General features: G+C 43.6%; 1 protein-coding gene across 1 annotated transcript in view; it reads left to right on the top strand.

Annotated features, from left to right (window-relative positions):
• Nucleotides 1-26,595, top strand: part of abcf2a (ATP-binding cassette, sub-family F (GCN20), member 2a) — a 54,104-nt gene extending 27,509 nt beyond the window's left edge. The window contains exons 8-15 of the mRNA XM_084327889.1: nt 4,632-4,727; nt 4,913-5,032; nt 9,317-9,406; nt 11,714-11,824; nt 12,222-12,284; nt 12,458-12,586; nt 12,977-13,180; nt 24,491-26,595. Of these exons, the coding sequence (XP_084184015.1) occupies nt 4,632-4,727; nt 4,913-5,032; nt 9,317-9,406; nt 11,714-11,824; nt 12,222-12,284; nt 12,458-12,586; nt 12,977-13,180; nt 24,491-24,607 (930 nt within the window). The 3' untranslated portion in view covers nt 24,608-26,595. The remainder of the gene's footprint in view (nt 1-4,631; nt 4,728-4,912; nt 5,033-9,316; nt 9,407-11,713; nt 11,825-12,221; nt 12,285-12,457; nt 12,587-12,976; nt 13,181-24,490) is intronic.
• Nucleotides 26,596-26,796: the final 201 nt, after the last annotated feature.

Genomic DNA, 26,796 nt, shown 5'->3' with positions numbered 1-26,796 from the left:
TTAATATTTATAGTTTTAAGAGTTTTGTCTGTACCAACAGTAGGTGCATTTAATGTGTATGACCGTCAGTCACTTATAGACATCGGATTACGGGAAACTTACCGATTGGATTACTCACTGGACCAGCTTTCCGAACCGCAACAATGGCCTGAGGAGATTCTCAGGAAAATGGGACCAGATCCTCCCAGGAACAAAGGAACCAGACGGCGTGGGAAGAGAGCTGGGATCCGTAACAGGCTGAGATCCAGACGCCACCGAACGCCATTACCCAGTATATTGCTAGCCAATGTACAATCAATTGACAATAAACTGGACGATATCCGAGCAAGGATTCAATACCAAAGAGACGTTAGGGACTGCAACGTTCTCTGCTTCACCGAAACGTGGCTGACGCCGGACGTACCAGACCACGCAATCCAACCGGCCGAACACTTCTTTATCCACCGCAAGGATCGTACAGCAGAGTCCGGTAAACAGCGGGGAGGTGGAATAGCCTTCATGTTTAACAACAATTGGAGCGATCCAACTAACGTGAAGGAATTATCCAACCACTGCTGCCCAGACCTGGAATATATAACCATCAAGTGTCGTCCTTTCTTCCTCCCGAGGGAGTTAACGGCGATCGTCCTGATCGGAGTGTATATTCCACCGCAAGCCAGTAACAACGTCGCGCTCTCCAGACTCCACGACGAGGTAAATAGAATACAAGCGGCGAACGTTAACGCCGCCATTTTAGTGCTGGGTGATTTCAATAGCGCCAATCTGAGAAAGATATTACCTGACTTCTATCAGCATGTGACTTGCAACACCAGAGGCGGTAACATCCTAGATCACTGTTACACGCAATTTAAAGGTGGCTACAAGGCTCATTCTGATAGTGGCTTTGGTAAATCAGATCACGCGTCCATTTTTCTTTCACCAAAGTACAAACAGAGAATCAAAAGTACTCCTGTAGTCTCGCGAGAGGTGCAGAAATGGGATTTGACGTCAGAGGAGACGCTCCAGGCTGCGTTTGACTGCACAGACTGGAACGTGTTCCGCGACACAGATAACATTAATGTCTACACGGAGACAGTGCTGGACTATGTTTGTACTTTGGTGGAAGAAACAATCCCCACTACCAAAATGAGAGTTTACCCAAATCAAAAACCCTGGGTAGACAAATCCGTCCGTGAAGCTCTGAGAGAGCGCACCAAAGCATACAACAACGGCCTAGTGGCAGGCAACATGAATGACCACAAGGTGGCGCGATACAACGTAAGGAGGACAGTGACAGAGGCCAAACGGCGCTACAGGGATAAAATTGAACTCCAGTTTGAACAAGCTGACTCTAGAGCTATGTGGCAGGGGCTCAAAACGATGATGGACTACAAAGGCGCCTCCCTCAAACTGAACAGTGACATCTCCTTAGCAAATGACCTCAATACCTTCTATGCAAGGTTTGATGCTGGTAATAACAACACCAGCCCACAAGCCACGGCAATGGGGGGGGGGGGGGTCGGCTGCTGATGGAGACCCAGTGTTCAGGGTAACAGAGCATGAGGTGAGGCGGACCTTTAAAAAAGTGAATATCAGGAAGGCAGCAGGTCCGGACGGCATCCCCGGCCGCGTCCTAAAAGTCTGTGCCGACCAACTGGCCCCAGTATTCACTGACATATTTAACCTGTCCTTAGAACAGGCTGTCATCCCCACCTGCCTGAAGAAGTCCACTATTATCCCTGTACCCAAAAAATCCAAGCCTGCTTGCCTCAACGACTACCGCCCTGTAGCTCTCACCTCCATAGCCATGAAGTGCTTTGAGAAGCTAGTAAAGGGCTACATCTGCTCCTCCCTCCCCATCAACATGGACCCCCTGCAATTTGCATACCGCCCCAACAGGTCCACGGAGGATGCCATAGCCCATGTGCTGCACACAGCAGCATCACACCTGGACAAGAGGCAGGGGAACTATGTGAGAATGCTATTCATCGACTACAGCTCGGCATTCAATACCATAGTCCCCTCCATACTCATAGCCAAGCTCAGGGACCTGGGCTTGAACTATGACCTCTGCCAGTGGGTCTTGGACTTCCTGACTGGCAGACCCCAGGTGGTGAGAGCAGGCAACTGCACCTCCTCATCCATCACCCTCAACATACCCCCCAGGGCTGTGTTCTGAGTCCCCTCCTCTACTCCCTGTACACACACGACTGTGTGGCTCAGCGGAGTAGCAATACAATCATCAAATTTGCTGACGACACAGTGGTGGTGGGCCTGATCTCTGCCAACGACGAGAGGGCCTACCTGGAAGAGGTCAAGGTCCTGGCGGGATGGTGCCAGGAAAACAGCCTCTCCCTGAACGTCAGCAAAACAAAGGAGATGATTGTGGACTTCAGGAGGTCGGGGGTCAAGGACTACAGCCCCCTCAGCATCGACGGGGCACCAGTTGAGAGAGTCAACAGCTTTAAGTACCTCGGAGCCTACATATCCGAGGACTTGACATGGACCACACACATTGACAGTGTTGTGAAGAAGGCACGACAACGCCTCTACTTCCTCAGGCGCCTAAGGAAGTTCCAAGTCAGTCAGAAGATCCTTAAGAACTTCTACTCATGTACAATAGAGAGCATCTTGACTGGCAACATCACCTCCTGGTTTGGGAATAGCACTGCACAAGACCGAAGCAGACTACAAAGAGTGACACGTTCAGCCGAACGCACAATTGGAGGGGGGCTCCCCACCCTCCAGAACATTTACAACAAGCGTTGCAAGGGCAAGGCTAAGAGAATCATTAAAGACTCCAGTCACCCGAACAACTGCCTCTTTGAACTGCTGCGGTCAGGCAAGCGATACCGAGTCTCAAGGCGAGCACAGAAAGACTCAGAAGAAGCTTCTATCCCCAGGCCATCAGGCTGCTAAACGAACAATGAACACTACACAACAACAACCACCAAACGCACATAGCACACACATCCACACGCACACACTCACTTTAAACAAACACACTGTAGCACCCACTCCACACACTTTATAGCACACACCCACTTTAAACAAACACTGTAGCACCCACTCCCCACACTTTATATTTATTGATGAAGGATTGCACTACAACTCGTACACCTTACTGTAAATTGTACCTAAATTGTACCTCATCCCATTTCTGCTTTGCACTATATAGTACTGTACATTAGTACACTGCATAGTATTGTATATTATATGGTAACTCAGAACATTGTACATATGTCTATACCGAACACTGTGACCTCATTTTCTTCTTCTAAATTACATGCTATACTATGTTGTTTGATACTATCTTGTCTAGCACAGTCTCTGGAGCGTAACAGTAAGAAGCATTTTGTATGAAAGTATTCTGTACTTCTGTATGACAACTATTAAAGAAACTTGAACTTGAAACTTGAAACAGTCTCCACGATACTATATACTATAATATCGCCATATTGCGTTTTATTACCCTTTTTCAACTGCAAGTTATGTCCCCAACATAACTTTGTCAACATCTGTAATAAAAATATCTTTAATTAGATAAATGTTTTCAGTCCGTTTACCTCACTCCAATATTTTTTATTGCAGCAAAATGGGATTGCCAAGCTAAATTAATATATATTTAAATGATTGATACTTGGCGTCAGTGGCAGAATATCCGAATAAAACACTAGATTTTACCCCACCCCTAATACACTATCACAATATCTGCTTGTGTATGGGAAAATCGCGTTTTAGGTAATGTGTATGTATCATTTAATCCAGGTTTTTGTTCAGTGTCCTTTTTAAGGAAGGAAAGAATGTTTTAATTGTGAAAAAATTAGAGGGGTTTTCTGAAACACGCCAACATTTTTGGGGAAATTAGCTTAGCACAATGAATGGAAGCGGACAGTGCCGGTTAGCCTTCGGGAGAGGTGTTAGTTGGACAATGCCTAGGCTAACCAGCACGTTCCGCTTCCATTCATTGTGCTAAACTAGGCTAACATGCAGTCAGATAGCTTTCTACTGAACGCACAGAGAGGAAACTGGTATCCATCTTCTTATCTCTCTCTGGAGAAGACCGTAAGCTAATTTCCCAAAATGTTGGCATGTTCCTTTTAACTGAAGCGACCTAGAAAAGCAAGTGTTGCCATGTGCAACTTGATGCAGCTAAATTGTGTCGGAAGACACGCAAATCTAGTTCAGTATCTCTTAATATGACCGCAGTAAAGCAATTTCAGTGTATTTTGATAGTTCGGTATCCTTTTACAGAAAACAATTGCTGCTTTTTATGAAATGAGACTAAAGTGTTGAAGGATAAATTAGGAATGCATATCAAAATTCAATACTTTTATGATCTATCGAATTGCTTCAATGCTATCGTATAGAAAAATGCGTCATTCAATACCAAATTGATACCCAAGTAGCTAATCTAATCAGTTTCTGAGTGAATATACATGTTTGTTCCAAGATATAAAATGTCTTCTGTTCATTCAACCACAATCTAAAATGTAACGCCTCCAATTGGCACACACACAACGCACATGACTCTGCAAAGTAAGGTATTTGAATAAGTATCGTTTTGGTATCTGCACCGGTATCGCCATACCCAGCCCTAAGGTTAATGGGATCTAGGTTTAGAAAATGACTTTTGGTTGATGCCCCCACAGGGAAATTATGACCAGTATGTGAAGACCCGAGAGGAGCTGGAAGAGAACCAGATGAAGAGGTTCAACTGGGAACAAGACCAGATTACACACATGAAGGTAATGTCCCATCTGTTCCATAGATGTTGAAATCGAATGCCACGGGCCTTCAGTGCTCTGGCAGTGATGTGTAGAAGGAGAACGGAGAAGCCATTTTAATACCAGCATATTATATTTTCTCTTCGCTTGTTGTTTTTGCTTGTAGAATAAGGTCAAGCCTTCATTTGAATTTATCTTGTCAACAGAACTACATAGCTCGGTTTGGTCACGGCTCGGCCAAGCTGGCCCGCCAGGCACAGAGCAAAGAGAAGACTTTACAGAAGATGGTGGCGTCGGGACTGACTGAGCGTCCTGTAGATGACAAGGTGAGTCAGTCGGTCGGGCCTTTTAAAAAATATTTTTTTTTTTATTATTAAATATATATAAATATGCTTGGCATGTGGATGAATCTTGGTTGCATGTATACAAGGCTTTACTTTGCCATCTAATCATATAAAGAATGTGTTGCTGTTCTGTCGTATGACTCATTTTACAAATAGCACAGGAGCTCATGTCATTATCACTTTGCCATGCACCAGTGTGTGTGCTTAAAGCGACAATATGTGATTTTCTAGTAATTATTTTGGGAGTTACGCTAGGTAAGATTTTCAATAATTTTGTGTGGGGCCTTGCACTCCCCCTAATCAAGCAATCATATTGAGATTTGATGGTCTATTATAGGGCCTTACTGGGGGTGCTGCTGTGAAATGATGTAAACAAAAGGCCGAATTGTAGTGCCCCTGCCGAGCAGTATGCTCAGTGCCGGGGTGCGTTGACAAAAACTAGACCGAAGCGTTTATCTGATCTAAGCAGCACGTCCAAAAGAGCCCCACATAGGTTTAAAGTATTAGGGCTTTTTTCAGAAAGGGTGGGATCACCAGAGGCTCCACGATGCTATATACTATAATATCAGCATGTTTCTTGCCTCCCACAAGCCGGCTGCAATGTGGACTAAGTCATACATAGCACAAGTCCCCTCCGGTACTTGAGGTAACAGCAGTCGCATCTTTTCACCTGCGCAGCTCGATCTCTCAGTGGCGAGGAGTAACGCGTGGGAGGCTCACGCTGCCCCCGACACTTCCTGATTCTACTGCGCAGGCGCACCAACCGACCTGTAGGAGTCTCTGTCCACAACGCCCGATCCCCACCCATCAGTTTCCCACCCCCTAATACGGCCAATGTGTATTAGTACGGACGACCAGCTAAACTGAAGGCAAATGTGGAGCGCTGGGCTCGAACAGGCAAGCCCAGCGTCTCCAGATTTCGTGGCGAGCGCCTTGCCCACTACGCCACGTAGCCGCCCCAATTTATTACCCTTTTTAATATATAAATTAATTAATATATACAGGCATTAAAGCATTCCGTCTTGGGACGGATTTCTGTCAATTTGATTCAGAGTTCCGTCAATTTGATTCGGAGTCTTGACTGATTTCCCGTCAATTGGCTACCTGGTATAATGATTTGTAGATGCATACAGATTGAAACTAAATTGAGCCAATCGGATGTGTCAAATATCATGAAAAATGGTATTTTTTTTTCTACCGGGGACGCGCCAAGCAGAGTCATGGCGAGCAATAATGGCAGGATGCACGCAGCGACTCGAGAGACAGGATTACGCTAATAGTTCGTCGTCGAAAATGTATAATAATCGCAAGATACATTCAGACTGTTGGATCTAAATAAATGGATTTATGGACACATTTTAGTGGTTAGTGGAGTGGTTAGTGGAGGCGCGACGGCTCTACCGGAGTCGGTCAGCCTGTTATATGAAAATGTAATTGCACTAACGTTACGCACGCCTGCTATACCGATTAGCTAACGTTAGCATAATAACGTTAAAGGAAGGAGTAAGCCAGTCGCTAAAAAAAACCACCGCGGTGTTCTCGGACGAAGGATGAGCGGCACCACCTAATACGTTTCGAGAGGAATGGAAGTTTGAAGATAGCGGTGTTTCAAGAGACTGGCTAGGCTACTGCGGGCTGTAGTGGTGAGTTGTTAACTTGTTCCGTGTTCCGCAACTATGTCAAAAAGAAAAACAAACAACACATTTGTCATTGTCGTGTTACTTCACAGTACAAATACGTGAGTCCTCTGCTGTGGTTGTGAGTATCCTTTATTAGCTTAACTCCGTAGCAACATCACAGGTGTATCTGTAGACTGTCTCCTCCCCACCGTATGTATATATTTTCTCCCCACTGTATGTATATTCTTTCTAGCACCCACCCACCCCCTCCTAATGTACAGTCTCCTCCCCATCATATGTATATATTTTCTGTTCGCATCTCTGGGTAACAGTACTGTATATTTGCATATCGTATGTCACAAATGTAACATTACTATATACCTGTAGTATGTCATGTATGTCCCTATGCCATAAATGTTGTCTGTCATAAATGTCACTATGAATTGAAAATGGGGGTACCCTGATGTAAACAAGACAAACATCTTTCTCTGGTCTGCATCCCCTTAACAATTGTGTGTATTGAGCCGTACTGTATGTACCCATTCTGCAATCTGTTAAATATTGATTGATTGGTACAATACAGTACAGCTCAATACACACAATTGTTAAGGGGATGCAGACCAGAGAGACTTTCGTCTTGTTTATATCAGGGTCCCCCATTTTCAATTCATCATAACATATATGTCGGGATGGGTACCTTCACATTTGAACCGGTACCTGTGAATCGATACCGGTACCCAACGGTACCTTTTTTTAGGTACTTTAGTCTCAAGAAATTTAATTTACCTACCGCAGTCGAAAAAAAAAAAAATCCAAACTTCAAATAACTACAATTTCGACAGTTTTCGGCTTGTCATTGCTCCGACTGCTTTGTTGTTGAATCAAGTCAAATCCTAGGTAAGCATATATTGTGCGTGTGAACGTGAGAAAAAAAAAGTAAAAAAAAAAAACTTTTTTCGGTTTCTCACTTGATTCGATACTCGGTAGTACCTACGTGTTTCGGTTCGGTACCTCAAAAGTACCGAATTCGGTACCCATCCCTACATATATGACATACAGATAGACAGTACTGCAGTGCTACATCTATACATTTATGACATACAAGATTTACAAATACAGTATTGTTTGTGATACAATAAGAGTCTAAAAAAGAGTATATACATTTGACGAAGAAACTGTACATTGGAGTAGGTTGGGTGGAGGGTGGGGGGACTGTACATGTGGGGGGCGGGTAACTGTAAATTGGATTATCGACTAAACCGAAACAAGTAGGCTCCCTTAACACTTTGATTGCCATGGGTTAAATTCATGATATACCATAGATTGCCAGCTCTATTTGTCTATGGAGAAGTACCCCTTCTTTGCATGGCTATAACTTTTTAAATTCTATTGCTACATTGCCATTATTAGGGCCCATTCAAAGTCCTATATGTATTGTTCATTGTGTAGCAACGTTAAACTTTTTCATTCACATATTCATAGTAAAGTATGGTCTAATGTATAAGTATGTTTTCATCTCTTTCTGCAGCTTTCTCCAGAACGTGATATATAGCCCCAAATGCATTATATTGATGATGAAATACAGTTTGATGGCAATCGGGGCGATATAAAAAATTTCAATTGGACGTACTTCTAGAATGATCTACGTATGATCTGATGATGACCGGATGGGCGGGGGATCGTTTATAATTCCGTGGGCAGCGTTATATCATTCATCTAGTGTGGGTCATATGTTCATCATAACAGTTTATATGGAACACGTTCAAAAATAACGCTGAATCTTACCGTATCTTCCTCGCGCCGTTGGACGATCAGCGTGGTGTAGACCGTTTTCGATTATGGGATGTTTATCCTGATGAACCATTTCCAGCTTGTATAATACTATATACGTCCAAATAACGTTGTTTATTGAGTTAGGGCGAGCGATTGATCATCCAGTGTGTTGAGATGGAGTCCGGCTACCGGACGCGAGTGCCCGGAGCTCATATGGATGAGCACTTCCTGTTTGGGGTGCCCCTCCCTCTTGGCCGATCTGCCGATCGGCCACCAGATGGCGCTCTCGAACCGTTAGACAGTTGGTGGGAACCCACCAGCACATCTCAGGGCTCCGGAAAGAAAATATGATTTCGATCACAGATTTTTTAAATATTGATATCAAAGATGAGTTACGGCGTCCTCGGCACCTTTAGCATGGCTCTGAATGACGTGAAAAAGCGTTTTCCGGCAATCAGTGTTAAAACGCTAACGCTATTACAAAAAAATTTAATATATATATATATACACACAGTGGAGGTTAAAATAAGAATATGACTTGGCCTGAGAGAAATTCAGTCAAGGAGATTTTTTTTGCTTTAATCCCTGTATATATTATAAATAAATATTCATACTTTGTCAATATTGATACTTGGTGTCAGTGTATCGATATAATATTGGCACGCAGAATATCAGAATAAAACACTATAGATTTTACCCCCCACACCTAATACAATGACTATCTGCTTGCGTATGGAAAAATCACATTTTAGGTAACGTGTATGTATAATTTTATCCAGAATTTTGTTAGGAAATAATGTTTAATTGTGAAAAATGAGTGGTTTCCTGGTGGCTCATTGTTTCAACTCTTTTTCTCCTCACCTATCCTCTTCAGACGCTGTCATTTTGTTTTCCTCCCTGTGGGAAGATCCCTCCTCCTGTCATCATGGTCCAGAATGTCAGCTTCCGGTATGCTGATGACAAAGTAAGCATGACACCTGGGAACACTCTCTCTCACTCACGCACACAACCAACCATCCAACCTCATCTAAGAATATGTTTCGGACCTCTATACAGACAATAGTTTGCATTAACCAGAGGTGAGAAATAACTTTAGTTTAAAAAAATATATACGTGTGTATATATTTTTATTATGCTAAATTTAACAGAAAACACCATAATGGTAATAACTTCAAAAATGGTTTACAAATGTAATAATGGGGTTTACTGTAAACAGACGTGTCTAATTATAGTCTACACATATTTTAATGGGTTAATAAAAGACATTGTAAGATTATAGACATCATTCTGAATTATTTGAAATAATTGTTGGTCATGCCTGTAGATCAGGGGTGTCAAACTAATTTTCACAGAGGGCCACATCAGCATTATGGTTGCCCTCAAAGGGCCAAAGACCGTATATAATGTTAATGTAATGTAAAATAAATGTAGCTACACATTTACATATTGTTAAACATGGTGTTTCTGTATTTATTACTTATTCAAGTTATACATATTGCATATTCATTTGCATAAATGTAAAAATATATGTTAGCTTATGTTATTTTAACAAATAATTTTAGTTTATCAGAACCCCATATTACTCCACCAATCAATGATCAAACCATTCAAGTAAATAACAAAGAAGAATATCATCAAATACAAGCTATGACATTAAGTTTGTTCAAAACCTTTTTGTCACAGTCAAGAGGGGCAGAACTAACAACTGTGAGCTGCAAAGAACACGTGGGACAGATGTAGCAGATGTTACAAAAACAAATGGCTGCACACAACCTTGCAGAGGCCATACATCCAACTAATGGAAGATAGTTTAATTAACTTTAATTAACAGATTGCAGAATGGGTACAGTACAGCTCAATACACACAATTGTTAAGGGGATGCAGACCAGAGAAAGACTTTCGACTTGTTTACATCAGGGTCCCCCATTTTCAATTCGTAATGAAATTGCTATTATGTGTCTGCATGAACACACAACTGTAACTGTACTCAAAAATAACTAAATAAGGGTTGTCTCAGTTCACAACTATATTGGTCAAGTTTTGGGTGGGACTTGTTTGCGTCCCTACAGCTTCTTATTCAATTGAGCGAGATGCTCGGTTATGTCACACAGCCAGTTTGCATCTGACAGTTCAGACAATATTTCTTCAACCCTTTGTTACCTATTCCGCCTGGATCTTTTTTGTATTTTGGGCTGTAAAATTGTCAAAGAATGTCTGAGGAGTAAGTGCTTTTGGCTTTTTTCCTTTGTTACCTCAGATGTTCAACATACATGTATTTGTAAGAATGTGTAATAACTAAGGCTGTCAAAGTTAAAGCTTTATTAACGCATTAACCCACAATTATTTTAACACTGCTATTTTTTAACCCAATATTAATGTAAAAAAAAATGTTTTTTTTACCTGAGCTCTTGGGGGGCCACATCAAATGACGTGGCGGGCCGGATTTGGCCCGCGGGCCGTGAGTTTGACACCTATGCTGTAGATGTTGATACCGATGACAACATTGCAACATTGAAGTTGCAGTCAATGTACAATAAAATCTAATGGGAAGAAATGGTCTAAGCTTCATATTCAAATAATTTTGAGGCAAATGAACTGAAAGTAATCTCATTATGTTCCTGAGTGAGTATTTCAGTTGACCTTACCATTTACTATCTCAAGTAGGTAATTAGTAAATTTTTACTAAACCTTCTCAACCCTGATATTAACCATGCGATACTACATATTGCATATATGATCTTTTTAAATGTATTTATTAATTTGATCTCTGGGGCCTCATGGGAATACAGCCGTGTTAGAGGAACACGCCAACATTTTGTGAGATTAGTTTATTGTCTTCTCCAGAGAGACGAGAATATAGACACCAGTTTTTTCTCTGCGTACAGTAGAAAGCCATCTGGCTGCACGTTAGCCTAGCTTAGCACAATGAATGGAAGCGGCCATGACCAGTTATCCTAGGCATTGTCCAACTAACACCTCTCCCGAAGGCTAACCGGTGATGTCCGCTTCCATTCATTGTGCTAAGCTAGGCTAACATGCAGCCAGACTGCTTTCTACTGTACGCACAGAGAGGAAACTGGTATCTTATCTTCTTGTCTCTCTGGAGAAGACTGTAAGCTAATTTCCCCAAATGTTGGCGACGTGTTCTTTTAAGTATTTTTACAGTGATTATTAACATTGTTCCTCGTTATTTTGTACTGTGCAGCCTCATATATATACAAGAACCTTGAATTTGATATTGACCTGGACTCTTTATTTTGTACTGTGCAGCCTCATATTTACAAGAACCTTGAGTTTGGTATTGACCTGGACTCGCGAGTGGCCCTTGTGGGGCCCAATGGCGCTGGGAAATCCACCCTGCTCAAACTGCTCACTGGAGAGGTGAGAACATGTCATATCAGTCTATTCTGTTCATATATATACTGTCCAGTGTTTTTGTTCATACCGCTAGTGTCTTCAGTACTCGTATATTTATTTTCTCATATTTATATACAGTCAGTCTCCGGTATATATATACACTGTATTCCCTTGTGTAATTCTGCTGTAGGCATACCTACTTACCTTGTACTATCTTGTACTTTTATGTTGTATCTTATAGTATCTTATCGGACTGTGAAGCTCTATTCCCCTGAGCACTGAGTACTTATGTACTTTTTCCCAGTTACACATAATCACACCAGGTGTACTTTTTCCCAGTTACACATAATCACACCAGGCAGCTGCCCTGCACACCCAGTCTTCTGCTATCTTATCTAAACCTCCGTTTTTGTTTCCTTAGCTTCAACCATCTGACGGTATGATCCGCAAGAACTCCCACTTGAGAATCGGGAGATATCACCAGGTAGGCTCTGTTAAAGTAGTGTTTTAATGCATCCATCTATATCTTTTATGAAAAAGAACTAAATAAATTGTTTTGTGTGTTGTGACAATTCTCAAAATCTCTTGATTTAAACCTGCAACCCTAGCGTTGTAAGATCTTCAGTTAATGACCTGCTCTTAATCTCCTGCCACCAGCATCTAACAGAGCAACTAGAACTGGACCTCTCGCCCCTGGAGTACATGATGAAGTGCTACCCAGCAATCAAGGAGAAAGAAGAGATGAGAAAGATCATTGGCCGCTATGGACTGACTGGCAAACAGCAGGTTAGCAAATCAAAGGATATTTGCCGTTCCATAAGAGCTGTGGTGAATCCTCATCAGCATCCTCCCTGTATACCATATTTAACCTGCATCTAATGAAAGCTATGATTAAGTTATAATTCGGGGTCTTTGAAAAAACTGGTGCAACAACACCAAAGTACATTCAGTAAAATGTAAACTACTTGGAGACGCTCAATTACTTGGCAACAAACTTAATAATCTTTCAATGATCTGTTTTTGATTACTTTGAGACATTGCGGTCCATATCCTCCTAGTAGCTAGCCAGGCGAGTTGTTTCAATATATTAAAATGAACAAAAGGGTCCCAACGATGACTGGTGTCTCCAGACTTTCTTCACATTGCATCAAATGGAACATGATTCTAAACCCCCAGGTGAACCCGATCGGGAACCTGTCGGACGGTCAGAAATGTCGAGTGTGTTTCGCCTGGCTGGCCTGGCAGACCCCCCACATGCTGTTCCTGGACGAGCCCACCAATCACTTGGACATCGAGACCATCGATGCCCTGGCAGAAGCCATCAACGCGTTTGATGGTGGTATGATGCTGGTTAGCCATGACTTCAGGCTCATTCAACAGGTACAGTATTACCATCAATAGACCTTTACTGAACCACTGCTGCCATTAACCCTATAAAGCAGGGTGTCGCGCCCATGTAACACTAGACATCTTTAGCAAAGCATTATATATATTTTTAAACCGAGTCAGGATATTATCTTCTAGTTAGATTTCCTAGTATCTTGAAATATCTAGATAATGTTTTTTCTCTTTTCTGAATGGAGACTAGTCAATCCGCTGTGTATATATGGTCGCGTGGGCTGGGAGAACCAATGGAAAATTCCTATTTCTCTACCGCCCCCCCCCCAAGTCGCTCTCCGCTCGCTCAGCACTCAGCTTCATTTGTGCATCAAGCGCTCCCCGCTCCACAGCCTGCTCGGCAGGAATTTTTTTTTTTTGGAGCATGATGTAAATGAGCTTGATTTGACCAAACTACAACAGTCTGCACCCCCTGGGCCCCTTAACACTTTGGCTGCCAGGAGCCGTGTTAAAGCGTCATTCCCGGCCATGCTCAAGTTGCCGATGACGCTTTACAGCGTCTTTAATATCAATATTTAAAAAATCTGGAATCTGATTCATATTTCCCCTCCACTGGCCTGAGATCCACCAGGAGGACCCACTGAGCTCTCTGGCGGTTCAGGAGCGCCATCTGGTGGCCGATCGGCGCAATCGCTTAACAGGAAGCGCAGTAGAGGTTTTGCTGGACGGCCGTATTGCTTCCGGGCACTCGGTACATGTCCCGGGACTCTGGCTCGTCACGCTACATAGCGATCGATTGCCAATAACTCGATAAACAACATGATTTGGACGTATATACCATTATACAAGCTGGAGATGGACCGGGTAAATCGCCATCCCATAATGATACAATTTCTACTCTACGATGATCGCCCAACGGCGCGAGGAGACTGGGGTGAGTTTTAGCGTGTAACGTTACCGTCTTCGATACTAACTGCTATTATCAACATTTGACCCACATTAGATGATTGGTATAACGCTGCCCACGGAATTATAAACGCCCCCTCGCCCATCCGGTCAACATCAGATGACGTGTAGTAACTTCTAGAAGTACATCTAGTTGGAATTTTTTATATCGCGCTGATTGCCATCAAACTGTATTTCATCATCAATATAATGCATTTGGGGCTATATATCACGTTCTGGAGAAAGCTGCAGAAAGAGATGAAAACACTTATACATTAGACCATACTTTACTATGAATATCTGAATGAAAAAGTTTAACATTGCTACACAATGAACAATACATATAGGACTTTGAATGGGCCCTAATAATGGCAATGTAGCAATAGAATTTAAAAAGTTATAGCCCTGCAAAGAAGGGGACTTTCTCCATAGACAAATAGAGCTGGCAATCTATGGTATATCATGAATTTAACCTTAGGCAGCCAAAGTGTTAACAATTGTTTGTATTGAGCCGTATTGTATTGTACCCATGCTGCAATGTTAAATAACGTTTATCCATTCAACTAGCTGTACTATGCTAAGGTAGCTAGCCTAGCCGCAATGCTATGGCCGATCCTATTCATGTAAGCTAACAACAGCGTTAGCTTTAGTCTCTCGCTTTTTGAGAGACTAAACTCTGCTCTTGCTGGTACATTGTGTTGATGTTGGTTTAGTTTCATCAATAAATGAGGCAGAACACAGTGCACTTTTTTTATTGCACTTTGTTTGTTTCTCACTGAAAATAAATGTTGCGTTCACCCGAGGTCCCGAGGTGATTTAAAGATGGCGGATTCTACTTTGACTTAGCAGGATGTGTAGTGACGGTTCACCCTTCTGATTGGTTAAAAATTACCTTCATGTTTGTGCATCGCCACCTATTGCTTTGGCATTGTACTACATGTATATCAGTTTAAACCACTGTGTGCACTGAGCGGCTCGGAGCGGAGGAGAGCTCTGACTAATTTTAAAACCCACTCCACGCTCACTTCAAAATCCACCGCTCCGCTCCTCGCGCCGCTCACATGCTCCGTTCTCTACTCTAATGCGCTCAACAATCAGCCATCAGGCAGACGTGTGTAACAGGATGGAGAGGGGAGCGTCTCCCTGGTTTTATAATAAAATGGCAAAAAGTAATGAAAGGACGTATAATGTTCAACAAGCATTGGAACTTGAGGATGATCCAGATAATATAAATGAAAAGGACTGAGCCAAATACCTGGATAGTGATGATGATTACTAATGCGTTTATTGAACAGACTACTATATAGTTGGGTCAAGAACCAAGAACCAACATTCTGTGACCATTCTCTGGCTAAGATGTTTTGATGATTGATTTGACTTCTATGGACCTTTTATAAAATATTTAGCCCCCGTTTCCCTCCGAAAAATCCCGGCATTTTGTCAGATGGCCAAATCGAAAAGATCTGCTGACGCCATCTTGAAAAATTTACTTTTGATCCAGAGCACCTAGAATCATGTATGATGGCCACCATCCAGTAGAGCAAAAATGTAGAAAGAGACAGCAGAGCGAAAATGTAACTTTTGAATGGGAAAGTAAGATTTGGTGTTTGGGCAGGGCTTCAGACTAACAACTTTCCCAATAGCTATAGCTAGCTAGCAACAACAACTAGTTAGCTAATATAGTCATTGTAGCCCTGTGTTTGGGGTTTGTTGTGTTCGAAAGCTGTTTCTTTCAGGAGTTATTTTGATGATGTTCTGAGCTTGTGCTCAGCCGTCTGTTTCAAAAGGTATCTTGGACCACGCCATCTCGACATTCCTTGACATGAAGAACTCCTGTTGACCTCGCTCATCCAGGCCTTCTTCTTCAATAGACTGTGTGTGTGTGCGCACATGTGTGTGTGCGTGCATGCGTGCACTATCCCTTCATACAATGGGTTTCACGCTGGCTTGAATATGGAGCAGAGGAAGAGCAAGGCTTATTTTCATAAATCTTACAATAAACCGCCCAACAAGTCAGTTGTGAATGACATCATCGCAACTAAGCACATGCCCTTCGCCTTCTTAGTGGGAGATCATCCTGTGTACGTCCTCATCACTCTGCTCAACGCCGAGAACCCAAACAAGTACCATGACATTGTACCCTTTCTTGGTCCCTTCCATACACCGTGTGTGATGATGAGCGCTATCTACAAGCCCTACAAGGGGAGTGAGCTAGGAGATGTACTTGTGGCAGGAGGAGTTATTGCAGAGGGCTCCGTCGACCGTGCACTGAAAGGCAAGCATTACAAGAGGGGGCTGCGTTGCTTGAGGCTCATCTATGAGGCACTCATGAGTCAGCTGGTAAAGGGGAGGCTCATGCCCAACCTGGCTGATGAGACGAGGGAGAACCTTGAGATTCTGAGAGATATGAGTCTCTCCCAAGAACCCTGTGCAGCTGCACATGCGGCACTGGAGGATGATACTGACCTCGAGAGCCTCATCACCAATTTATTCACCCAGGTGGAGGCCAGTGACAAATGGCGGACTACTGGAGGGACTTCCTGTCTATGACGGATGCACTCATGCAGAATGTGCATGCAGTACATATCTGCAACTGGGATGAGTGTCAGCTCTCTGCGTGCCATGCTGCCATGGATGGTAGTGTACGACAACAATAGGTATGGAAGGTGGCTGCCTGACTTCTGGGCAATGCTGACGGCTCTCCCTGCTGATCAGGTCGCCTTCCTTCGTACTGACTTCACTCAGTCCATCACAGGCAACCCCTACTCCAACATGGCCTGGGACATGTGGATCGAGTGTACAATGAACAAGGGCAGCAAAATGAAGTCTGGCTGGCTCTCCATCCTCCAGAATGAGAAGCAGCTGCTGGTGCATTCCAGAAATGTGAACAATTTGGCCAAGATCCGGGTGGCTCACAATGCCCTGGCCACACACAAAAAAGCCAAGAGGAAGCACATAGAATGTGGTCCGAAAAGGATGAGAGAAGATGAGCAGCAAGTGCAGGACCTGGTCGCATGCATGCATGAGTTTGATTCCTTCCCATTTGATCCAGCCTCACCCACCCTCCGCACCCTACAGTCAGCCATGCCTGCCTCTGATGAACTCATCGCGGACTTCAACTCAGCCTATGCTGTGGGAGAGGAGAAGTTGACCAGCTTCTTGAAAGACCGAGTGTTCAGTAAGAACCTCCCTCCATGCACCTGTCCCTCTGAGCAAACGCTTGACATTTGCCAAGCAGCCCTGCATGGAGAAGCCCGGGGAGGAACTCAAAGCAAGAGCTGCTGAGATGGAGCGGAGTGCTCTCAAGGCAGTGATCGACCTGGTTGAGGTCAGTCAACTTGTGAATCTCTCAGAGTTGCTGGAACATCGTGTTGTCGAGGAATGTGTGGCCTTATTCAACTCCAATGGCACATATAGGAAGACACAGAAGAGCAAGCTCATTCAGAAGCTCTCTCTCCAATCTGTAGATCTGCAAGAACCCTACACCGCTCTTGTCGACATGGGCATGATCTGGAGGATGGCAACCCCATCAGCAGAAGATCGGCAGACACAAGATGGCACCATACAAGTGGTTGGACTATGTCCAAAAGTTATCATCCATCATCCTTGCCCGCCATGGTGATGCTGACCGTATTTTCTGTGTAAATGACCCGTACGACGCAGCATACTCAAACTAAAGATGATGAGCGAGATCTGTGGGTATGAATGAATGAATGACCTTTATTTATATAGCACCCTTCACAGCACGAATGCACAGGGTGCTTTACACTACAGCTTAATATAAAAACACAATAAAAACAAAATCAGAAATAAATGACGACAGACAAACGGCAGTTAAAAACAGTGAAACCAGATAGAAAAAGTAGAATAAAAGAATTTGGATAAAATCATGAGTCACTAATTAAAACAACACTATAGAACAGAAAAAGCCGCCTATGTGTGATTAAAAGCCTGCCTGAACAAATGTGTTTTTAGTTGTTTTTTTAAAAGAGTTCTCAGAGGGGGCAGTTCGCAGGTCCAGGGGGAGAGCGTTCCAGAGCCTTGGTGCTGTCACCTCGAAGGCTCGATCACCCCTTGTTTTTAGCCTGGTCCTGGGGATCACTAGGAGGTGCTGATCGGCAGATCTGAGTGAGCGGGTGTTTGTGTAGGGATGGATGAGTTCCGTGATGTAGATAGGGGCCTGACCGTGAAGTGCTCTGAAAGTGAAAGTGAGGACTTTGAAGTGAATTCTATAGTGTACCGGGAGCCAGTGCAGGGATACCAAAATGAGAGTGATGTGACATGATTTTTTTGACCTTGTGAGTAGCCTGGCTGCAGCATTTTGGACCATTTGTAGTTTATCTGTGGATGATTTGGTGAGACAGGTGAAAAGTGAGTTGCAGTAGTCAAGCCTAGAGGAAATAAAAGCATGCACGGATAGTTCTAGTTCAGAGTGAGATATGATGGTGCGCAGTTTTGCAATGTTTCTGAGGTGAAAGAAGCAGGTGCGTGTGAGTGTTTTGACATGTTTGTCTAGGTTCATGGCCTGGTCAAAGACAACACACAAGGTAAGGTACATGTCCCCAACACCTACATGAAGCTGGGCGACCCCTTCCCCTCTGCCAGAGAGTTCAAAACACTGCTGTGTAGCGTCGGCAACAAGGAGCGGCTACAAAAAGTAATATGCAGCTATCTGACTGACCTTGTTGCACAGGGTGTAGATACAGAGATGGTCTACTCTGTTGGCTCCCACTGCACCAACTTGTCAACCCAGCAACTAATGCAGAACTACAGCTTTGACCAGTCTGAGGCTGACACCATCCTCTTCTCTGCTTACACAGTTCTACGTGAGTCAGGCTACAGTGGCCCTGTGGTCATTGATGCAGCCGACACCGATGCCTATGTCATGGCAGCGGTCATCTCTCAACAGCTGCCCGGTATGCTCTGCATCAAGAGAAAGCAGAACACGGTCTTCTGCCGTGGCCTGGTTACTGAGGAGATGGCAGATTGTATTGTGCAGCTACACTGCATTACAGGCTGTGATGCCAATTCAGGCTTCTATGACAAGGGTAAGTCGTCGGTGTATGACAAGGTGGCAAAGCTATGGCACGACGGCTGCTCTCGCGGTGTGGAGATAGCCTTGACCTTGAGGAGGAGGTGCTAGAGGAGCTGTTCGAGTTCACACGACATGTTATTTATGGCGACAAGAGTAGCACCATGGCTGAGGCCCGTGCCACAAAGTGGAAGAGAATGAAGAACAAATCATTCATCCATCTCCCTCCAGATGCAGATAGCCTACGCCAACACGGCCTCCGTGCCAACTACTTGGCATATCTAGTGCGCCACCCCTCCCTGAAGCGACACCCTTCGCCACTCGGACATGGCTGGGAGCTGGTGGGTGGTCGCTGTCGCCCTGTCCGCCACACACGACCTGCTCTCCCAACACATCTACCTGCACCAGGGCCAGCTGAAGAAAGTGAGGAAGAGGAGAGTGAGGAGGATGATGATGAGAAGGGAGATGACGATGTATGGAGGAGGAGGGGTGATTCATTGGAATCTGATGATTCAGAATCTAGTGAGGCAGAATGCTCTGATTCGGACTGATCATGACATGTTTAAAGTGGTTTCATTGTTGGGGCGCTCCAGTAGCACACCACATAGCGTGCTGAGTCGTGAAGCGGTCGTCCCGGGTTCGTTTCCCAGTCCCGGCGACCATTTGCTGCATGTCTTCCCTACCTCTCCTCCCGTTCTCCCTCTCTCCCTCTATCGGTCCTGCGTGGCCAGAAAAAGCTGAAAATGCTATAGTTAAAAAAATGTTTAGGAAAATAAAAAAAAAAGTTGTTTCATTGTTAATCTGTTCAAGTTACAGCTATTTAAGAGAGCGTATTTTGAAGTATAATTAGTTATCTTATCATACTGTACATTCATCAATAATTTTGCTGAGATCCTTATGAAGGTAGTTTGTTTAAAGTACAGCAGTACCATGGTAAAATTGGTTTTGACATTAAAAGTTACATTTTCGCTCTACTATATGGTGGCCATCTTGGATTTCTGGGTCAAATTGATGTCATGGAGTCAAACTGATGTCAGAATTGGAATCGTCATGGTTGACTTACACAAAAAAGTGTATTCATACATGATTCTAGGTGCTCTGGATCAAAAGTTAATTTTTCAAGATGGCGTCAGCAGGTATTTTGGATTTGGCCATCTGACAAAAAATTCCGGGATTTTTCGGAGGGACACGGGCTAAATATTTTATAAAAGGTCCATAGAAGTCAAATCAATCATCAAAACATCTTAGCCAGAGAATGGTCACAGAATGTTGGTTCCTGACCCAACTAATATAATTGTGCAGCTTGAATTAAACTTGCCTGTTGATTAACTATGTTCTTTGGATAAGATGCAGAGAGGGACATTTATAGGAGCCCACAACAGAAATGATCATGCAACATTAAAAAAATAAATGCTTGTAGGAACGGTTTGGGAGAGGGAGGTGGGGATGGGTTTTAGTTTGTGTGGTGTGGTGTGTGTGTATGGTAAGTTTACACTTACGTAGTTTATTACAGAGTAAATTACAAAAAAAAAGGCACAGTTGGGTACCGGTATCGAATCCCTAGTGAACGGTACCCAACCCTAGTAACAAGGGGTGATTTCAACCCTTTTCCCTTGTAGCTCCATTTTAAGTGCCACTACTCAAGTCGAGGGCACTCAAACTATGGGAAGGGGATTGGGCTTTAGTGTTTGGTCGATCATGAGCCCACATGCCAGGAACTAGAAGTGTCATACCTCTTGTGTGAATAAGGCCAGAGGACTGGACAAAACAAATTCCAGGATGCTTAAAGCATGTGCAGGGCAAACACTTCTTCAACCTCTCCCTGAGCTCCCCCAGCTCTGAAAGACCCTCCTGCATGACCCTCCTGCATTGTCCCGGTGCCCAAGAAGGGACGAGCTAGCATCCTCAACGACTACAGGCCAGTCACTCTGAGGTAACACGTCATGAAGACTTTCGAGAAACTGGTCCTGCAACACCTCAAGCCCCTAGTGCATTACTCCCTCGACCCCCTCCAGTTTGCATACCAGGCAAACATCGGGGTGGAGGATGCCATCATCTACATGCTCCACAGAGCTTACATGCACCTGGAGAAGCAGCTCAGTGAGGATTGTGTTCTTTGACTTCTCCAGCGCCTTCAACAGCATCCAGCCTTCACTGCTAGCGGAGATGCTCACAGTGATGGCCTGGATCACGGACTACCTCACTGACACCACAGTATGACTACAGGACAGTCGGTGTGACGTGCTTGTGAGCAACACCTGGTGCCCCCAAGGAACTGTGCTGTCGCCCTTCCCTTTTATTTTTTTTAACTTAAATTTTTATTTTCATCGCCCTTCCTTTTCACCTTCTACACTTTCGACTTCTGCCACAACACGAGTGGGTGCCTCCTGCAGAAGTTCTGACTCCCATCTTAAGCTACATCACTGATGACGATTAGGAGGAGTATAGTGCCCTGGTAGAGAGCTTTGTGGGGTGGAGCGACGGCAACCATCTCCAACTCGACATCAGCAAAACCAAGGGAGCTGGTGGTCGACTTCCGGAGGGGCAAGAAGAGTAGTATATACTCGTAGTATATATTTAGATTATAGTCTATTGTAACTATATTCATTGTAATGCAAATATAACTTATGGTGCATACTGACCCTCATCTGCACCTTGATTTACACTGCCTACTTGCTCATATGCGCATACTAGAGTTAATTATATTGTTTACACTGCCTATTTTTATTTTATTTACTTTTCTACTTTATCATTTTATGACCTGTATCATGTCTTCTATTACCATTAGAGATGTTCCGATAAAAATGTTTCCCTTCCCGATCAGATTCCGATATCGGCCGATACTGATCCGATACCAGTGCATACATTTAAAAAATATATATTATATAACTGATACTGTTTTATATATACTGTTTTATTGTTGTTGTAATAACTAGAAAGTAATGGTATTTATTAAACAGGTGATTGTATAGATTAGTATCATTAATTGACAACTATGCTCAATGAGTTCACCCACGGAAAGGTTGTTGGGACATTGGTACCGCACGGACGTTATACGTTGTTGCACTTGCTACCCAGAAGGCTCCGGTTCAGTTGGCTAGTAGCAGAGGCTCTGTGATTTTTTTATTCACAATAAATATTCAACATTCTCTTCTCTTATTTTTTTTGGTTATCTTTTTCCCCCTCTTCTTTTTCCGATTTTTCTCCCATCCCACCCTTCCTGGTTGTTGCGCACTTTCCCCTACTGTTGGTCCGAGAGGCCGGAGACTGTCACATGCTTTCCTCCGACGCATGTGCAGCCTGCCGGCAGCCAGCCTGGCCGTGCAGATTCTCACTGGGAGTGTAACGTGTGGGAGGCCGCACTACCTCTCTCCAGATCCTACCCTCGCTGAGCAGGTACCCCGACCGAACTGTAGGGGTCGCTGTCCACAACGCCCAGGACCCACCCGCCAGCTTTCCCACCCTTTAATACTGCCAATTGTATTAGTGTGAACGGCCAGCCAAGCTGGTGACAACGCCGGGAGCTGGATTCGAAGACGCGAACCCAGCATCTCCGGCGTTGGTGACGAACGCAATCTCCGCTACGCCACCTCACCGCCAACATTCTCTTTTGAGACTCCGCCTCAGACTCTTATCATTTGGCACTAAAAGCTAAACATTGTCACCGGTATGGCTGTCCGCATTATGTCATTAATTGCCTGCATGTGTGGGAGAGGTCGATCAGTGACAACACTTAGGTTAGCCAGTTAACGTGAGCTAGGTTAGCCAGTTAACGCGAGCTAGATGGAAAGACAATGTAACGTTACTGGTGAAAAGGTGATTTACCTTGGAATACTCCTTTGCCAACTTGCTGTACTTGCTTGCAGGTCTGCAGCCATTATTGCTAGATTATGAATAGCTCCAACTTTAGCCAAGGTAGCGTTAAAGGGGCTATGTACTGCTATTCCTAGCACTATTTGGGCAACTTTACACAATTCCTGTTAGTCTATTGAAGACATTTGTAAGTTGAATTTTTTCTCAAAAAAATGCATTGTTTTATATTTCTAATCAAGTACTCAACCATCATTTTTCAGCCTCAAGATTTCAGGCTGTTATGGCCTGGCTCCGCCCATAAGCACTTTGAGTGACAGTCAGTCCACACAGTCTGCACTGGGAGAGAGAGAGAGAGGGATCTCTTCCTTTCTCTCCCTCTCGGTGATGAGTCCGCACGGCAGCTTGTGGGTTTTTTTCTTTCTTTCAATCTCCCGTTGTGTGGCGCGCGGCAGGCAGGCAGGTCCCCCCCCAAGTGCTCTCTATCTCTCTCCCCATGCAAAGTATGAGGAAATGGTTTCAACTCGCTGTGTACAGTCAGTCTAGGTAGAATGTGGGCGGGCGGGCATTAGCTACAACCACAGAGCCAATCACATCACTGTCTGCTACCCAGCGGCAGAATGACGTCACTCAGCCGTTCAAATCAAAATGGCCTGATTTACTGGAGGAGGAAAGGGGCTGAGCTGAATCGGAGCAATCCGCCAATATGGTATTTAGACACTAAAACACATTGATACGAACTCCTATTACTATAATACAATGCTAGAGACTGAAAAATGACATTTATAGTACATGTCACCTTAAGCTAAAACTAGCTTTTCAGGTAGTTCTTCAGCTAATGCTAATAACGCCAGCAAGCGAACACACCAGAGCTCCCAGTCAACACCCCTCTGTCGGGACGATGGCATTTAAGAAAGTATCTGCTGTTAAAATGACAAACGGCATTTCACGGTCTATTTAAAAACACATTTGTTTTATAATGCTCACTCTCAGCAGGAGGATACAGCACGTGTTGTTGTTGTATCGGAGCATAGAATTTACGCATAGTCGCCGATACCAGCATTTTAGGCTGTATTGGAGGCATTTCAGATACTGTGGTATCGGAACAACTCTTAATTACCATGTGCCGGCTGTACCTCCCCTCCCCATGCTGCGATGATGCCTTAATTTCCCCCAAGGCGATCAATAAAGGAATATCTTATACCAAGTGGTGTAGACTTCCACATGTATTGGACCTGTCTCAAACCCTGCCCTCTTTTCTTGATCCTCCAATCACAACTGTCGCTTACCTCGGACAAACCAAGTTTGTCCGAGGTAAGCGACAGTTGTGATTGGAGGATCAAGAAAAGGGGCAGGGTTTGAGACAGGTCAAATAATGACAAAATTGGGGCCAAATTATAAAGACGAGCGTGACCGGGGCCTTCAATTTCATTGTTGGAATGTTTATATGATGGGAGGTGGCATTATTTAAAATGGTAAATTATATATAATTTCCCCCCCTACACTTTATGGCAATTGATTATATTCAAACCGCCCCCAACCCTTTGCTTGCTCTTCCTCTCCAGGTAGCCCAGGAGATATGGGTGTGTGAGAAGCAGAAGATCACCAAATGGGGCCGCGGCATCTTGGGCTACAAGGACCACCTGAAGTCCAAGATTGATAGAGGATCTCATGATATATAAAGAAGCAAAGACCAGCACTCTCCTGGAATCGAGCCAGGACTGGACCAGACTCTCTCCCATTACCTTTCGACTTGACTAGATCTTCAAGTAAATAAATAATTCCATTCAAGCATGCAGTTGCTGGATTAAAAATTCCTGTACCTCCTTGCCTGTGAAGCCGGCTTGTTAGGTGCTTACTTTTCTGTTTGGTAATGCACATCACTAGGGATCCACCAATTATGCGTTTTTGTGGCTGATACTGGTATACATTCTTTCTCCACATATTGGTCAGTATCGAAGCCGATAATAATTGTTGTATTTTAGTCCAAATGCTAGTACAAAACGCGATTATGCTTTTCATACCCCCAACATTTCAACATACTGTGCAGATCATTTGATATCAGTACAGGGGGTTACAACACTCCCCATAACAAATAACTGACGCAACCATGTAAAATAAATGAACTAAAATGTATTTGTTCTTTTTAAACTTATGTCTTTGCTTGTTATGCTGTAGTTTACTTGACACTTGTATTTAAGCAACAAACTCCCAGTAAAAACATTACCAAACTTGGAATTCTACAATTGGCCAACAATCAACCATGACCATACATTCAGACTGATTCAGATTGTAGTTTTTCAAAGCCCAAATTAGCTGTTACCGATTGTCTGCCAATATATGGGTGCATCCCTACACATCATATATTGCAACAAAAATAAGCATCTTGATTTGTCAGAATTTGGAAGAACAAATGCTGTGGGAGACCGGAGGCCTTTTTTGTTGATTACTTTCTGCAGGTCTAAAATTTGGATGTAAGCTTTCTGTACCAATATTTTTTTTGGCCATTTCACATACTACATAAAATGTCTGATAGTTAAAACTGTTGTAGGTAACTTCTGAGAATGAGCAAGCATGAGCTTACCCGTCCAGCAGAAATGGAGCATACTTGGTATCACTTTTCAAGTCGATGCCATGCACAACAAGGCTATCCCACATACTTGTATAGGCACCAGTAGCTACAAGCTGGAAAAAAATATTAAAACATTCCTGGTATCTTGATTGGTAGGTGGTTTTATACTCTGGGTTACAGTACTGTACCTTTTGATGAAGAATATGATGGTGGGGGGGTGGCTACGTGGTGCAGTGGGCAAGGCGCTCACCACGAATATGCTGGGTTCGCCTGTTCGAGCCCAGTGCTCCACATTGCTTTCAGTTTAGTTGGTCGTCCGTACTAATACACATTGCCAGTATTGGTGGGTGGGAAACTGATGGGTGGGGATCGGGTGTTGTGGACAGCGACTCCTACAGGTCGGTTGGTGCGCCCTCCAAAGCGCAGACCCCTGATGCTGAAAGATCGTGCTGCGCAAGTGAAAAGATGCGACTGCTGTTACCTTGAGTATCGGAGGGGACTCGTGCTATGTATGACTTAGTCCACATTGCAGCCGGCTTGTGGGAGGCAAGAAACGGTGTTCGAGACAGGGGAGGGTTGAATTGGATGATACGAAATTGGGATGGGAGAAAAATAGAAATGGGAGAAAAAGTGGATAAAAAAAATGAATAATGGTGGTGGCATGGTATTATGACGCCACCTGGGAACACCGCTCGGTAGGCCCCAAAAACCCGGATTGGTTCAAATACAGTCACCCTCAAGATTTTGGAATGTCTGATTACAGGCCCTGAGCCAATCAAAGATATTTTATTTGTAATCTGTTGGGATGTAAAGATAATTTCACCACATTTCCCAAATGGTTATAAAAGTTTTGCCTACCCTAGCTTTAACAGATCATTCCAATGAGACTTAAAGTCAAACCAGTGTTTTTGTTTATTTATGCAATGCACCGTAAACCAGTGGAAATGGTTACAAACCATAAAACATTTTTATTTTTATGTGCCTTTTCTGAAGGAACAAAATCAGTTTGTATGTGCAATGGCCCTTTCTCAGAAAGAGCCATTATTTGGCACTATCTGCATTCATGGGATTGTCTGAATAAAAGGCTAAAGGAGTGAAGATATGGCTTGCTTTGAATTTGAGTCTACATGCAATTTATTTATAGGCTGCAACTGAAATGATACAATCCAGAAACATGATATTTATTTATACATCTAACTGAAATGATACAATCAAGATTCATGATATTTATTTATTTATACATCGAACTGAAATGAAATACAATCCAGATACATATTTCTTTTTTGTATACATCAAACG

Source organism: Notolepis coatsorum (genome assembly GCF_963971535.1).
Source record: "Notolepis coatsorum genome assembly, chromosome: 13".
NCBI classification, from domain to species: domain Eukaryota; kingdom Metazoa; phylum Chordata; class Actinopteri; order Aulopiformes; family Paralepididae; genus Notolepis; species Notolepis coatsorum.
Note: the sequence above shows the minus strand (reverse complement) of the source record. Positions and strands in the feature narration are given on the sequence as shown.